Source organism: Amia ocellicauda, chromosome 21 (genome assembly GCF_036373705.1).
Source record: "Amia ocellicauda isolate fAmiCal2 chromosome 21, fAmiCal2.hap1, whole genome shotgun sequence".
NCBI classification, from domain to species: Eukaryota; Metazoa; Chordata; class Actinopteri; order Amiiformes; family Amiidae; genus Amia; species Amia ocellicauda.
In genome coordinates this window covers 13177590-13194998 of record NC_089870.1, presented here as the reverse complement: position 1 = coordinate 13194998, position 17409 = coordinate 13177590, and the positions used below count along the sequence as shown (strand labels likewise).

Genomic DNA, 17409 nt, shown 5'->3' with positions numbered 1-17409 from the left:
TGATTATTACTCCCTTGTGATAAACACTGAATCCTCCTACAATCCTACCATGATGTACTTCTATAGCTAGACGTTTTAACATCTTCGAATTGGTGATATCGAAAAATAGAAAGGAAATAGAATTGTTGATATCGAATTGCTGATATAAAAAATAGAATTGTTGATATAAAAAAAATCAAGTATTCAATATTTAATGATACTAAATAATGAAGTACATTAAAACCATAAAAACCTAGTCATTTTCAGAAAAATATAATTTCCTGATTGTCCCTAAAGAATTCTAGGGAGACACCTGGAAACTGTGATTCAATCTAGACCTTAGTCCTTCAACCTTGACTTCAAATATGACCTATCTTTTATATTTGATTGTTTCATGCTTTTATGTTTGTTTTTTACTTTTAAAAGTAGACTAAAATAGATTACTATGTCCCTTTAAATCACAGAGTGTGGTATTTGATCATTGGCACCACAAAAGCTTTATTAAAAACAAGTAAACACATGCAAACCGGAGTCAAGGCTAAACCGCAGCAGTTTCCGCATTTTGGTGACATTGCCTTGTGCTGGGACCTCTGGGAATGGTTCACTGAGCCCTTGATATAGGATTATGTATTAATAAAACCACTGAGGCCACTGCTGTATTCTTCCTCTTTATTAATTACTGACTTTAATTAATATTAATTAAGCAGTTTTTTTAATCGATTGGTTAGTCTGTGACAATTAGGCCTAATCCATCCAATGAATTGATTGACAGTGTTATTTATTCATTGCATAACCACCACGCTTAATCGATTTCTGTTCCAGATGTTCTCTCTTATCTGAAGTGGAATCACTCAGATTTTCCCCTAGAACTTGTTAGAAATAAAAATGTATTGACTGTCACCTTTGGATTTCGGCATCCTCTCTTTCATCTACAAAGAGAGGGTCTGTTGAAAGCCCGTCTGTGTTCAGCGCCTCACTGCCTTGGTTCCTGCAAACTCACCAGAACCAAAATGAGTATTGTGAAAATATTATTATTTACCTAATATCTTCTGCTCTTTCTCTTCCAAATCTTCCAAAACTGAAAATGTATCTTGGACAAGGAGCCATATCATAAAGCAGGTTATATTTCATAGTCAAACAAAATGAAATGTTTATAATTGTTATAACTGTATTTGAGTCATGGTTCTTTATTTCTTTACAAAGCGCCTGTGTTTTATATAATATATGACATGCCAAGAAATGTAATTTGTTGTTCAGTATATTCTCTATGATGTTGGTGTTTGAACTATTTAAAATGAAATGTAATGTCAAATCAGTTGGAGTTCAACTCAACAATTACGATGATGATGATGATGCAAGATCTTTTCACATAATTATAATATAGCTATTCCATGATACACTGAGTAAGCAATTACAGTTGACCTCTAAAATACAAACATGTACATTAAGGCTACTGTGAAATGCATCTATGACATTTAATCCCCAGGGAACACACACCTGTTTATGCTTTAGTTTTTTGAACGGGAAAATGTGTCTGTTTTCACTGTGTGGATTGCAGTGCTTTTGTACAGTGTTTCCCAGTCCACGATGTTGGGATGTCTATGCACTGAGCAAAGCCAGGCTGCAGCAAGCAGGCAGACACAGGATTTGTCAATGAAACAAGATGCTCACACTTTGCCATGCACCCCGGGCCAAGTGCACTGCCTACTGCGGAGATGACTGGGGCTGTGCAGCACATTTGCACATCGGTGCGGCTGCGGATCTTGGAGAAGCATGTAGTGTAACAGTCCGAAAATAATCCAACCACACAACCCCCCCCCCCCCAAAAAAAAAAGCCCAGGAGGACCGAGGGGACGGATCCAGCAATTGCGCTCAAGGACAGTGGGTGCTGGATTGGAGAGAGTGCCGCACTTCTGCTGATGCACTAGGGAATCTGCCCAAAGCGTGAGGTAATGTTTTACGCGTACAAAGGAGCCCCTCTCTGAGCTGCGCACCGTGAAGTTTTGCGGCATTTCCTGGCTTTGTTTTGTGCGGGATTGTTATTGATCGGGGTCTGTATCCGCCGTGCTGCGGGAATGGCGTGCGCATCCCGCCCCGTATGGCTAACGTACCATAAGCGACCCGCACCGTCCGGGGGATTTCCTTGCCCGCCGTCCTTGAGCGCGTCGGAGAGCCTCTGCAGTCCCGCCGTCCCCGCCCCCCCGCTCGCCGCTATGGGAGCACCTTAAGCGGGATCCCCGTCCTCCTTGGCTCCGGACCAGCGGCGGCTCGGCAGGGGAGAGGAGCGGAGCTGGGAGCGAGGGAACGGGGATCGGGCACGCAGGCTGGCATTGGCACTGCGGGTCGGCGATGTCAAGGAGGCAGGATGTTTTCTCCCGAGGTGGAAACTGACACTGCTGCGGAAGACACGGCGCCGAGCAGCCCCAACGGAGGGGAGGAGACCCCCGCCAGCGCCGACGTCCTGGAGGAGGTGAGAGCCCGGACACTGCGGTGCCCCAGTGCGCTATCATCAGCGGTGGGGCATCCTTAGAATAGCCCAGCATGGTGCTAATATGACCCTGCACTATCCGTATCATGGTGTGCACGGCTTTTTCATGCCTTACTTCATTGTATATGAAAGTTTAATGAGATATAAAACGGATGAATGCAAGAAAAAAAAAATGAAGTGAAAAGTTCATTAAACATTAAAGGGTGGTTATGTCATATCTTTATGCGCAGCAAAGCAAAACATCACTATCAAGTGCAACAGGACCCAGTTTCATAATGGGCCAGAACTGATGTCAGAGATTCTGCAATAGGGCATTAGTGCTGCCCATGATTTGGTCTGCAATTTCAATTAAGCCACCACAGAACTTTAAATGGTGATTCTAGTATACATCTAAGTCATTTGCAATGAACCACCTCTCTAGACAGCAATGCCACATCAGACACAGGGAAATCGATAGTCACCGGTCAAGAGAATCAGTTTGGCAACCGTCATTTTGGGCCTAAGTCTTTTTGAGTGTTCCTTGGGATAGACCTCAAGTATTTGAAAAATGGATGCATTCATTGAAGTTGTCTCCTGCCTTGTTTTTATTAGTGGTAAATGTGAGGGGTTATGTCAAGTAAACTAGATATTAGTGTTCAATGTTTCATTTTTTAACGTCGATTTTGTGTAGTTGCAGCAGTCCAGACAGTGTGTCAGGGAAGTTCAGTTGATTTTTCTACCCGAGATGGATGGAGTATAGAGTTCCAAATCAAAAGGTTTCTGAGGCCAAGGTGGATGACCTTCTACGCACGACTCATCCCACCAACCTCATGTTCACAGCAGTCTCCTTTCACGCTGACAGGGGTCTGCTGAACACCTTTCCAGGTCTATACCCCATAAGGTTCCCCTGAGGAGAGATTTAGTGTCTGTGAAATGATTTCTGCATTGACAGTGTAATAACATGCTGTCATGAACAAAAGGGGACCATGCATCCCATCATCCTTATCTCTTTGTTGGTGGCATAGTGAGACAAGCGCCTCATTGTCTAATAAAATCCCTGTCAGTCATCATCCACAGTACCGCTTGGGCATTTCTAGCGCTATTTGGGAAGGTGAAGGATGAACAAGGTTTTGAGTGACAAAGTGTCAGACTGTTCTCTCCAGCTACCATGACACGGCAACAACTTTCTTCTACTGGGTGAAGACCTGAATGGAGAATACCAGTGTTGTTGTGTGTTTCTTTTGTAGTAGATCCTGGGTGGTATTAAAGGCCCATTGTAGGGCACATCAAATGTCTGAAAGTATTACTGCAGTAGTGGTTTTGAGCAGGGGGAATACATCAAATTCAAGCTGTATAGTTTGTGCTGAATATAAAATATAGCCAGACAGTGTTACTTAGAGAGAGAAAGGGCTGAAGGGAGGCAGGATTGTGAAAAGGTGTCAGCTAATAGTGCCATTAAACAAGGACAAGCTCCATTTATACTGTACACTGAGTGTAAAGTATACCTCTGTCTCGTTCTTAATGGAATAATTTATTTTAAATGTATGAAGGCTAGCAGGAAACTGTTTAATCGGCACCATCTCTCACTGTGTTATTTATTGCTGTCCAGTGTTATACTTGTACTTGTCGTTTATGTCAATTTCTGCTTTTGTTTTTTCCTCGCAGCACCACCTCCTTCAAACGCAGGCCCCTTTGAGCAAATAAAGTTGGGTTAATACAGCAATGAATAAGGTCGTAAAAGGCCAAGGATTCAGTCACTGATACAGGCTCCGGCGCCCCACTGATATTTAGAATAACACGCTACAGGCACAAACAGAGTGGTTTTGTGGTTTCATAAGGATTTCTTTCCCCCCAGACAATGTATTGTAAGCACTGAAGGACACAATTGTCTGTATTGATCTTGCGTATTACTGTCATCTGATGTCTTGTGACAGCACACTGGATCAGTGTTTTGGTCATGACTGACTTTTGACCAGGACTTGTTATTGGTGATGTGTGATACATACACACCAGCTCTGAACTAGCAGGAAGGATTTCATACAGTATGTAAGATCCGGAGAGGGAAACACCCCCCACGGGCATTGTGTCGTGGTGTCTCTCTCTTCACCCTCTGTTTCCCCCCCCTGCTTCACCCAGTGCCATTTAAAGGCAGGGGTGTCTCCCTGTTGGTAATCACTTGGCTGATTGCTAGGCTTGAATTGCGTTCCCTGCATTTTTATGAACAGGCTTCAGTCCATTAATCTTCTATCTAGTTATCAGATCATCTTCTTTATTGGACCCCATTTGTCTCGGTCTTAAATAAATATCCAGTACCTCTAAAGACTGTAATGATGTGGCTTTTGAAGAGCAAATCTGTGATCCTGGGTGTTCAGCTGTTAACTAACACATCATGTTCAGACTGCGAGGTTCCACATTAAATGCAGATAACAGGGGCATATCCAAGTTAATTAAATTCTTCCAATTACTGAAAAGGTCCCCTAAATCAGTGACTGGACCCATTCTTGGAGTGATCTTCAGCAGGACAGGTTCTTTCCTTTTTTCTTATATTGCAAGTAAAATCAAACAAGCTAATATTTCAAGTTACATCTTCTGAACTCCGTCACAGCACCGGGGAACACCCAAGTCAAAATGTTTGTTTGCAACCAGTTTTCACAGCAGCGTTCCAGGGATGCAGTGATTGAGTGTTTGCCAATGTAGGTGCTTTGGAAAGGTGATGTGTGAAGGTGTGAATGAGTCATAATGTTGAGCTTCAAGTCGGGGATTTGATGCTGTGTGGTGTGGAGGTTGGTGTGGGGGTGCGTAAGTGACTGCACCCTGCTTCACAGTTCTGTATAAGTGCGTGGAGTGTTCCTTCTCAGTTTATCAAGGCTCAAAGAGTGTATGTGTTCACGCTGCCTAGCCCCCTCCATCCCCACTGCTGGATTTCATTCCCAGCACGTCCACTCACTATCGTTCAGTCTCCAGGCTCCCAGCCGCTTCGCTACAATGGAACAGTTCTGAGCCACAGGTCAGCAGGTTGGGGGGGGTGTTGTGTTTGCTTAAAAGGACGGTGACCCCTTTCCAACTGGCAGTAGAGTTGGGAAAACCAATTACTGCAATCTGGCGCACAATCTCCCTCCAGCCGTCTCCGGGGGGAGTCTGTGTCTCTTTCGCATGGCTGTGGGAGGCAAATAGAGAGGAATCAGATAAGAATTATTGCTTTCCTCGTTAACGGGAAGCAGAAAGTGGCCCTAATTTCGTGAAGTGTTGAGATTTTCAGGAGGGTCTCTTTAAAAAAAAAAATAAAAAAAAATTGCTGCCCTTCAGAATAGGTCATTTTCAAGTTCTGAATTGATGAAGGCATATGGGTTGTCAGCTTTTCTGCACAAAAGGAGCATAGCAGGTACTTAGAAACTCTCTACGCACGGTGCAGCACAATGTTCCTCAGATGTGAAGTGCTGATGAAAACTCTTCTTTCGGAAACTGTCATAAGGACAGAGGAGGGAAGCGCTGCCTGGATGGTCATGCCTGGTGCCCAGCTGCGGGTTTACTGCTCAATTCCACTTTAGTGCCCTGCCTGTTTGGCAGCCTGTATTGATCCGGGACAGTAAAGTAATTAGGATGGTACACCATAGAACAGCTCAGGGAAAATGCATTTGCTGAAAAGGAGCAATTCATTGGAGGTCAGAACTGCAGAGGTGGTCATTTCCCGAGATGTCTTGTCTTGCTGAGTTTGCGGCTGTAAGCTCCTCACGTCACATTTATATTAGCTGAGTCAAAGGGGCTGGGGATGAGGGGGAGATACGAGGGGGTGGGGGAATGTCCGAGCGTGTGCCTGGATCCATTTTGTCAGCTGACTGTTTAGACCAGGTCTGCGTGGTGATGGTGTGTGTGTGTGTCTCTGTGTTTTGGTTTGGGGGTGACGTGTGGTTTGGCCAGAAGTGAAGCCTGTATGCTGATGCCAGGTTACAGGAGTGTGGGTGAGAGCATGTGTGCATGGATGAAGTGAGTGGGGTAAAAAGCTTCAGCCAAATAAAGAAATTAGTAAATATACAGTGAGGGAAAAAAGTATTTGATCCCCTGCTGATTTTGTAAGTTTGCCCACTGACGAAGAAATGATCAGTCTATAATTTTAATGGTGGGTGTATTTTAACAGTGAGAGACAGAATAACAACAAAAAAATCCAGAAAAACGCATTTCAAAAAAGTGAGAAATTAATTTGCATATTAATGAGGGAAATAAGTATTTGACCCCTTCGACTTAGTACTTGGTGGCAAAACCCTTGTTGGCAATCACAGAGGTCAGACGTTTCTTGTAGTTGGCCACCAGGTTTGCACACATCTCAGGAGGGATTTTGTCCCACTCCTCTTTGCAGATCTTCTCCAAGGTTTCGAGGCTGACGTTTGGCAACTCAAACCTTCAGCTTCCTCCACAGATTTTCTATGGGATTAAGGTCTGGAGACTGGCTAGGCCACTCCAGGACCTTAATGTGCTTCTTCTTGAGCCACTCCTTTGTTGCCTTGGCTGTGTGTTTTGGGTCATTGTCATGCTGGAATACCCATCCACGACCCATTTTCAATGCCCTGGCTAAGGGAAGGAGGTTCTCACCCAAGATTTCACGGTACATGGCCCCGTCCATCGTTCCTTTGATGCGGTGCAGTTGTCCTGTCCCCTTAGCAGAAAAACACCCCCAAAGCATAATGTTTCCACCTCCATGTTTGACAGTGGGAATGGTGTTCTTGGGGTCATAGGCAGCATTCCTCCTCCTCCAAACACAGTGAGTTGAGTTGATGCCAAAGAGCTCGATACATGTGCTTTCTTGAGCAGGGGGACCTTGCGGGCGCTGCAGGATTTCAGTCCTTCACGGCATAGTGTGTTACCAATTGTTTTCTTGGTGACTATGGTCCCAGCTGCCTTGAGATCATTAACAAGATCCTCCCGTGTAGTTCTGGGCTGATTCCTCACCGTTCTCATGATCATTGAAACTCCACGAGGTGAGATCTTGCATGGAGCCCCAGACTGAGGGAGACTGACAGTTATTTTGTGTTTCTTCCATTTGCGAATAATCGTACCAACTGTTGTCACCTTCTCACCAAGCTGCTTGGCGATGGTCTTGTAGCCCATTCCAGCCTTGTGTAGGTCTACAATCTTGTCCCTGACATCCTTGGCCAGCTCTTTGGTCTTGGCCATGGTGGAGAGTTTGGAATCTGATTGATTGATTGCTTCTGTGGACAGGTGTCTTTTATACAGGTAACGAGCTGAGATTAGGAGCACTCCCTTTAAGAGAGTGCTCCTAATCTCAGCTCGTTACCTGTATAAAAGACACCTGGGAGCCAGAAATCTTGCTGTTTGATAGGGGATCAAATACTTATTTCCCTCATTAACATGCAAATCAATTTATAACTTTTTTGAAATGCGTTTTTTCTGGATTTTTTGGTTGTTATTCTGTCTCTCACTGTTAAAATACACCTACCATTAAAATTATAGACTGATCATTTCTTTGTCAGTGGGCAAACGTACAAAATCAGCAGGGGATCAAATACTTTTTTCCCTCACTGTAAGAGGTGTAACTCCTTTACTCACCCTGTGCCTTATTTCATTGGGACAGGGATATTCCAGCCTCATATATTTTATTTCTGGCATACCTAAGGTCATGAAGTGTGTGACTTTTGCTCTTGCACAAGAAGGGAATCCTAATTTGGGCCGTTCTAAGAAGGAATTCTTCCTTCACAGTCACCTCTCCACTGCGCTGCTCCCTGTTAGCTGTGTTTTACAATTCTCTTTCAAGGGGCTGCTGAATTATTTACATTACACTTTCTCTCTCTCTCTCTCTCTCTCTCTCTCTCTTAAAAAGCTTTTCAACCTTTATAAATATCAAACGCATTGTTAACTGGCGGCTCTCCCTTCCCAGCCATGGAACCACCCCAGTCTCTCAGAGATCTGGGGAATATGTTAAGAATCCCAATGCATTATAGTTTGTCAAAATGGGTTTACTGAAGAACATACTATTGCATTTGTCTGAATCAGATGTAAAAGCTACAGATCCAAGCGTAGTTGATCTTCCAGCAGTTGTGTGTTGTGGTTTTAAATGGAAAACAAATGATTTCGAAATGGAAAATAGCTTTGTGCCACACTTTACTTCCCATACACTCATCCTACCCATTCAAATTTGAGTAGTATTTTCAGAAACTGCACTGCTGCTGGAATACTTATTAGGCATGACAAAAATTATTCTAGAGAAAAATTCGAACAGTAAATTTCACGAGACAAGGAGCAGTGATGAGATATTCTGTAAATGAAAGACATCATGAATGATACACAACATTAACCACATCAGTCTGTTCCAAAATCTATGCCTTAATCATTTGTTGAATTTCAATTAGGATTTCAAACAGTGTGATTATTATTCCTCCTAAATATTCAAATTGAACAGGGATCTGCTTGGCCACCTCAAAGATGATAGAAATTCAAATTAAGTTTCTCTTTTACAGTTTAGACTACTAGTGTTACTACTGGAGTGCTCTGGTATTGCCAAAGCTTTCAGAACATACTACCTACCTACAACCCACTAGAATGCTATTCCAATAGATAAGATCGCCAAAATTAAGCCTTTCAAAGTTCATTGTCTACATTTTCACATCACATGGTTAATAAATCTAAGTATTTCCCTTAATTTCAGGTTGTTCTTTGGACTGAATTAGTTACACAGTGGCTTAATTATGTTTTATCTGGTGGCTCCAGGCTTATATGTAACCAATTAAACTTATTCTGCAGGCTATAACTGCAGTTCGGGCTTATCTGCTGCCCTTTGTCACAATTATATTTCCATTTCACCAAGATAAGGTTCTGTATTGGATACTAAGATTATGGCTTATTATGTTATTATATTTCAGTTCAGTAGCTCCCCTCAGGCCACTGCTCCTCAAATGTGGACATAAACTCTGTGCTCAAATAGCATGTGGCATTTAAACCTTGAACAAGGGATTAGAAGAGTTTGTAAAAAATTATATTCAAAAACAATGACTGAAGGGTACGGTTACTGGCAACATTACTTTACCACATTATTCAGAAATGTTGAACTATGATTATGGTGTATACACCACAATGTAAATAAACAAATAAAATAAAATGATGTTTATTCCAGACAGTGTTCCTTAAGGGCTGAAGTCCTCCAGGTCTTATCATTTTAATTAAGTGACTGGCGAAGGTCTGAAGTGAAGTCACAGATCTTTTCCACTCAGTAATTTCAAGCTGGAGTGTTAAAAAACTGAAAGGCCATGTCTGTGTGTTCTCTCCACAGCAGCGGCCGGTGAAGCAGTCTCTGAGCGCCTCTATGTGCCGTGAGTCACACTGGCGCTGCTTGCTGCTCTCCCTCCTAATGTACGGCTGCCTGGGAGCGGTGGCATGGTGCCAGCTGACGCAAGTGACCAAGCTGAAGTTTGACTCCACCTCTGCCACTTCCCTGACGGCCTCCATCTCTTCCCTGCGCAGGGCTGGGGACCGCGACATGATCTACCACGACAGCCCCTGTTCCGACGGCTATGTCTACATCCCACTGGCCTTCCTGTTCATGCTGTACACGGTGTACCTGGTGGAGTGTTGGCACTGCCGCGCCCGCAGCGAGCTCCAGTGCAAGGCGGATGTGGACAGCGTATATGAGAGGGTACTGCGCATGCGCCAGGCCCGCCCCTGTGTCTGGTGGAAGGCCATCAGTTACCACTTTGTCAGGAGGACACGCCAGGTCACCCGGTATCGCAATGGAGATGCCTACACCACCACACAGGTTTACCACGAGCGAGTCAACACACACGTGGCTGAAGGGGAGTTAGATTACAGCCGCTGTGGGGTGAAGGACGTGTCAAGGGACCTCAGAGGACTGGAGGGGCACCAAGCCACCAGGCTGAGATTCACTAAATGCTTCAGTTTTGCTGGTGCAGGGCCCGAGAATACTTATCTCAACCAGCGTGCCAGGTTCTTCTCTGAAATAGAAGGGCTGGATGACTACATGGAGGCCCGGGAAGGAATGCAACTGAAGAACGTGGATTTCAAAGAACACCTGATAGCATACGTGGACCCCGATCGACCTCCATGGTACGCCTCCCATGTTGCATTCTGGTTGGCCGCTTTGCTCATGCTGTCTTGGCCTCTTCGTGTGCTGATTGAGTACCGAACCGCTTATGTACACTACCACGTGGAGAAGCTCTTTGGCCTGGAGTACAACAACAGCGCCCCTTCTCCTGCAGGAGATGACATTCCCCTGCGGAGCGGTAGCTATGGTCTACCCAGAGCAGAAACTGCAGACAGCACCGAGCTGGAGTGGCACATACGATCCAATCGGCAGCTCATCCCCAGCTATTCTGAGGCCATGCTGATGGAACTGGGAGGTTCTGGTTCTGGATCTGGGGAAACTGTCTCTCCCACCTGCTTCCTGCGTGACAGTTACCCTGCCCGGAGTTACGGGGCTTTGGTCCAGGACTGTGAGCAATGCTGCCAGCTCCAGGATGGGCAGAGGCAAGCTGCCACAAGTTCCAGCTGCTCGTCCATATTCTCCCGGCATGCTTTCCACTCCCGGCTCTCTCTGGACACCTCCCGGTTCTCGTTATGCCGTATGTATGGGTCGAGGCGAACCATGGGGCTGTGGAGGAGCAGAAGCAGCACGCTGACTGAGCGCTGCTGCGTGGATGAGCAGTGCTGCCGTTCCTACTCCAGCCAGCTGGCACTCAACGAAAGCCCACCCACCTACCGCGATGCTAGGTTCTTCCCAGTCCTTATCATCCACCGGCCGGAGGGTTGTGGGGACACTGGGGAGGTGCGTCGGTACTACGTGCGTAGAGGATCTTGCTGCCTGGAGACTTCTCTCTGAGATCCCTGTGGAACTACAAGTACCTGCTCACTCTTTCTCTGAAGGATACATTATTATAGGGCAGCTTGAGTGTGATATAGAATCCACTGAGGGCCCTTAGGTAGGTGGACTGATTGTACGTCTCAAGACCAAGGTATGAACTGAGACTGAGAGTAAACTGAGATCCTTCTATTTCCTCCTCTACTTAGAACCCACCACCTTCTGTGTAGTGGACCACTTTTCAGGAAATGATAGATCCAGACAAAGAACAGCAACAACAATTTCAGTTTCTGGAGCACCTCATTATCAAACCAAGTTGAAAGGTGCTTATTAAATACATTCAATTTCCATATAATCAGAGCTACATGCTGCTTAAAAGTAATAAGCAAAAACTGATGAAGTGTTCCAACCTAACAGCGTGAACCTGGTTTGAGGGTTCATATTGAAAACAGGTTAGAGAAACATGGCCTGTGTCGTAAATTGGACGGAAACCCTTCCTCGCCATCCAGCCAGGATAATCCTCTTGCCTCCCTTTCACAAAAGGTCCCCCGTTCCTTATTATTGACCAAACAGACAAGAGAAACTGCACTGTCTAGAAATTCTGTACTGGTGCCACTTTGCCGTCACACAAAGAGAAAATGTGTCTAGTGCAAAATGTTTACACTTTTGTCCTTTGGTGGAGCTCTTGTCCTCAGTTTTACCTCTTGGCACATATGTAGAAAACAAGTCTGTGGACAATACAGAGCAGCCTTTTGTGTGGATCTGCCGCTCAACTCTGAAAGACATCAGAGCCCTGAGCTGACATGTGCATAGTGAGGGTAATTAGATAAAGATTTGTCCTCAGTAAACCTGGGCCTCAGACATTGTTTACCTCAGCTGCAGGATCAAGAACATTTTTCACTCTAAAGACGTAGCACTGAGAGCTCGTGACATTCAGCCTGAAGGAGCTGAACCATCACCCAGACTGCTCCTCTATCCACCTGTGCATCCATATAGATGTCACCTGTCTCTAAAGTCTTGCACTGAAAGTCTACCCCTGATTATCCCAGCTCTGTCATTTCTACTCTCATTAAGTAACACGTCCTCAAGCAAAAAATAAGATTGTAAATGACAGTCCCAGCCATTACTGAGCTGTGCTTGTTAGAATTGTTTCAAAGTTTAAGGTCAGATGTTTATTTGTTTTAAATATACTCAACAGCATTCAAATACATTTCAATAACCATACCTTGCCATGCTTGTATACATTTCAGGTGAGCTAAACCTAACCTTTGAGATCAGACGGACAGACACCCAGCATGAATTTCCTGTGTACAACACTGTATATCCAGCTTGAAGATTCCCAAACAAGATGAATCTACTCCCATAGAGTCAATAAGTTACTTTTCTCAGAAAGCTCTCTGTCTTACACTTTTTCCAGGCTGCATTTTGGATTTGAGTGCTACAGATATACTGGGACAGATGTAGATTTGTTCTGATCAACTTGTTTGACTTGCAGCATGGGCCCACCTGAGGTTCTGTCCTCCTCAACAGACCTGAGGAAGTATGGCATCTAATATTCACTTCATCCTTCATATGTGTGCTTTCCTCCCTTTCTTCCTGATGTTCTGCTCTTTTGTCTATTGTGGTGCAAACTGTAGACTGATAGGCAATAGTGCACAAAGCTCACATCTGCACACACATTTCAACACTTTGTGCTGTGACTCGAACTGTGGTCAATACTTTATTTATTTTCTTTTAATGAGGGCAATGCCTTAAGACAGATTGTTTTTCTATTTTGCCTGTGAGTTTGTCATTATTTTTCAAATTAATCAGACCTTCATATATATTGTATGTATAGTCTAAGAAAGAGAAATGAGATGTGAAATACAAACACAAAGAGAGTTTAAAAAAACACAACAGATTTGGTTATCTGTAAGTAAACCCCTCTCTCTTTATAATAGACACAGCAATACACTACATCAGCCTGGGTGGGGGTGAGGGGTGATATCATTAAGTGTACCATTGGAGTGGAGTGATGGTTATAAGGTCAAATTGCAGGAGAAAATGCCTTATTCTGAGATGATAATTGAGGTGTTTTTGACTTTACAATCCAAGTCACTCTCACTAATGATGAATGTACCATGCCATTTGCACTTGTCCTGTGGATTTGATGTTTAATTGTATTACTATGTGCAGGGCCACCAGTTATTTTTCTCCTTCTGTCCCCAGTTTGGAGCCATCAGTTTAGGGTGAGCTAGATTCTTCAATGGACAGGACACAGACACACACATGTCCTCTGAGACATGCGCCACCCAGGCCAAACTCCTCTGTTCACACTGCAGACGAGAGCCACCTTGTCTTCTGGCTTTCAATTTAACGAAGCTCCCAGTAACTTCATCGGCTTTATTATCTACTAAACTGGATTAATTAAATACTTCTCCCCAGTCTGCACATTATGTTACAGGTTGCGTGCATTGAATCCAAAGCATCCTTAAACTATGAGCTGTAAAATACCTTTAAATATTATATATGTCCACCTGATAAAATATCAGTTTATAATCCAATCAATATTGTAAGAAATTGCTTTGCTTATCAGGATCCCCATCTGACTAAGTGTGATTCAGTCATTTTCCTGGGTTTTTCTTCCTGGAGAGATGATTTTGAATGATTTGTAGACAACCAGAAAACACTGTGGCCCGCTAAGAACTGGGTTTGAGACCCCTGACATAAATGACTTTGTCCCACTTAACACCAGAAGCATTCCTGGCTGTAATCACTGGATTTTAACAATCTGTATGGCTCATCCAGCAATGTTAGTGCTTATGAGGCCTTTTTCCAGTACATCTTCTGATTATTCATTTTTAAAAGATGCCCTCGAGCACAGAGTGCTTTTTTTCCGTTGAACTGATCTCTGCAGTGTGGCTGTGTTCCAAACCTCAGCGTTGGAATCCAAAAGCCTGTTTCTAACTGTCAGTTTGTGCTTCGTGCTGACTCATCAGCTCGGCGTTCGCAAACACTGATAGATGACAGCACTGACAAGATGCCAGCACACAGTTGCGGCAGAAGATTGAAATTAATTAACATAAGACACCAAGGCAGTCAGAGGTCCACGCCAAAAAGAATTTAGCGGAGCATGAGTTGCCATGATGTCAGTCTAGCACGTATTTTAAACCTAAATAGTCTGCAGTGATTCGAAACCGTGAGGGTGCACCACACTTTTGGGATTGTATTCCAAGTTATTATTCAGAGTGAATAGCTATTAACTGTCTTAACTCTATAAGGTATAGCAGTGCATATTATTCACAGTCTGTTGTTCTGTACTACAATTTCTTCTGTAGGGTGGAGTCTTATGGTGATTTATAATCTCTGTGTTTGATGGTGATCTAAAAATAACACTTTTGTGAATAAATAGGAGTTCCAATTTGTGTGTGGACTAGAGAGCTGGAATAGATCTCTCATCTTAAAATGTAACAATGTTCCTTTGAGAAGTTCCACCGTGGATCAATATGTGACGCCACCCTCATTGATCAGGTGACATCCAGTGCCAAACCTAATGAAGCAGCCTTCATAAATAGCAGCTTAATTTGTCATCCCTGCAGTACAGCAGCCCTTACTGCGCCTAGAGATGGCAGATGTCATGATTTAGCATCTTAATGCTCACGCATGCAGCTAAACATAGAGCTGAGAATAGGAAACCTGGCAGACTTATGAAATAATGCAGTCGACCTCTATCACGCATCACTTAATTTTATTTTATTGTAAGATCACGCGGCCTGAAACAGGCACATGCAAACAATCAGGTGCTAAGTTGCCTTTTCTTTATTAAGATTTTACCATTTCAAAAACGTGTTTGTCTCCAGGAAGCATGGGGCTTCATTGTAATTTGGTGCTATAACACATACCACACACCTAAATTCATATTCAGGAAGCAGGAGGTATGTTAGGAGCCAGAGCAAGGCTGAAACTCTGTTTAGGCCTTGAAGGTGTACCATGTACTCAGTACTCTTACAAAAGCCCTGGTTCGTACTTTTCATTATTCAAATAATAAGACTGGTTTACAGCCTATTTAGATCAATACAGGTGAACTGAAAGAGATGTTATGTAAAGAAACTATTATGTCAGCTCCACAGGAGTGCTGACTCATTCATAATATACCAGATTTAATTGGAGATTCCAGGAAAACGTAGAGATTAGTAGGAATGCCTTTTTCCAAGAAAGCTTCGCACTTGAACAAAAGTTTAGGAGATCAGGCCAGTATGAGAACATGGCGCGATATACACACTTACAGCATTCCACAATTATACTGAGGGTCGTGTTCAGTGCGGGAGGTGGACAAGCAGGCGGAAGCACCACAGACACAAAGGGCTGCAGTGTAAAAACATTTCTAGCATTACTGAAAGATTATTTTTTCAATTAACAATACATTTCCTCATGTAATTATAAAATGATATCCTGAAGCCCCTGAAAAATATATTGGAAACTACAAGCAAAACAGACCAGTGTATGTATGTATACACTGTTTTTCTAAATCTTTTACCTGACAAATGCTTCCAAAAGGACAGACACCCCCAAATTGTTTTTAAAGTATTTTTCATGACACCCTGCCACAATAGGCATTCTTATACATATATATGATTAGTCACTGCACAGATAAATTCAGTACAGCAGTGAACGGATGCAGGCTGTACTCTCACAATAGAAATAGTAGACCCAATCTATCTTGAACTATGTAGCAGGGAGACAAATGTATTTTAGGTATGAAGCTTTCTGCTGAAGAAGAAGAGCAAGATGTACTATCTGATGTCTGTTGCAAGAAGCCTGCTGCCCCCAGAATCTATGTAAAGTTTTTGTTAATCACATGGCAGTGACTGTTACGAAAATGTATCCAATAAAATTTGATTTGCTGGGACTAACCTGATGAACAGTTTTGCACCCTCTGTGTTGTGGGTACTTTTCTTCAGCTTCTGTCTTTTTCCTTTAGTTCACGAAGACACACCTGCATTTTACTTTTAATTAAAATACAAGAAATGGCAACTTTATAAAAACGAAACCTACTGTTTACCATAAAACAACCAGGCTGGCCTTAAGCATTTACTCTTACTAAACAAACCACATTTCAAAGTGTCTCCCTTACATTTGTTTCTGTCCAATTTTTCTGCCACATTGTCTCTGAAAGTGGGTGTTTACTGCCTATACATGTTTATACATTTATTGTTTTCCTGTTGATTTTTGTTTGTTTTGTTATTTGCTAATAGTGTAAATGTATTAATATATTTAAAAATAATAAAAAGAAAGAGAAAAATTGCTTTTGGTGTCGACATCAACCATATGACCAAACGACACACCAGTCAGCGATTTGCAGCATTCGTATAGATTTAGGATTTTGTAGGGCAACCTTGTGTGTCATTCAGGAAAGCGACAGGACATTGCTGACACTTTGTGGTGGAACAGAGAGCTGCAGTCAATAAGGGACTCAGCCTTCATCAAACACCAGAGACTATACTGATTCTTAACCGAACAAACATACTATTTTCGTGTAGATGCAAGACATGATAATAGCACGTAAGGGTCTTGATAAAATGTTTTTGTTTGTATAATCAGTGCCGGATTTAGACATCAGATAAGCAAACTACAGTTTAGAACCTCACACAAAATGAAGAACCACTAAATATGAAAAACTTCTACATAATCGCCTGAAAAATACAGGAAAAGAAAAAGACTTAAGATCTAACACAGATATACAAATATACATAAATACTTCTTACTGAGATTTTAAATCTGTGCAGAAATGAATGATTAGCAGAATCTTGTTCTATTGCAGGATCTTTATTAATATTATTATTATTATTATTCGAAAAAAACATGTAGAATTTACCAAGGATTAGGCTACTATAATAAATAGCAATAATAAAACTCTGCTGCTACTAAGTGCTGCATAATTTTTCCTGTATTGCTTTAGGCCATTGAAAAGTTGCATGTATATATACTAATTAAGAAATCATGAAGTATTTCCATTTCAAAGGAGTTCATAATGTAAACCGCTTATAGCAGGATATATGCTTTAATTATATTAGTTTTTCATTGTGCCTTCGCCTATGTATATATGCAGATATAAAGCTTTCATATTTGTATTTGCATCGACCTTGGTGTTAGAATAATACAC

The 17409-nt window shown here is 42.8% G+C and overlaps 1 protein-coding gene across 1 annotated transcript; it reads left to right on the top strand.

Annotated features, from left to right (window-relative positions):
* The first annotated feature begins 1907 nt into the window (after positions 1-1907).
* Positions 1908-16159, top strand: LOC136717127 (transmembrane protein 151B). Its single transcript, XM_066694610.1, has 2 exons — positions 1908-2449; positions 9726-16159. Exons 1-2 carry the CDS (start codon positions 2345-2347, stop codon positions 11286-11288), a joined length of 1668 nt encoding a protein of 555 aa, XP_066550707.1. The 5' UTR covers positions 1908-2344; the 3' UTR covers positions 11289-16159.
* Positions 16160-17409: the final 1250 nt, after the last annotated feature.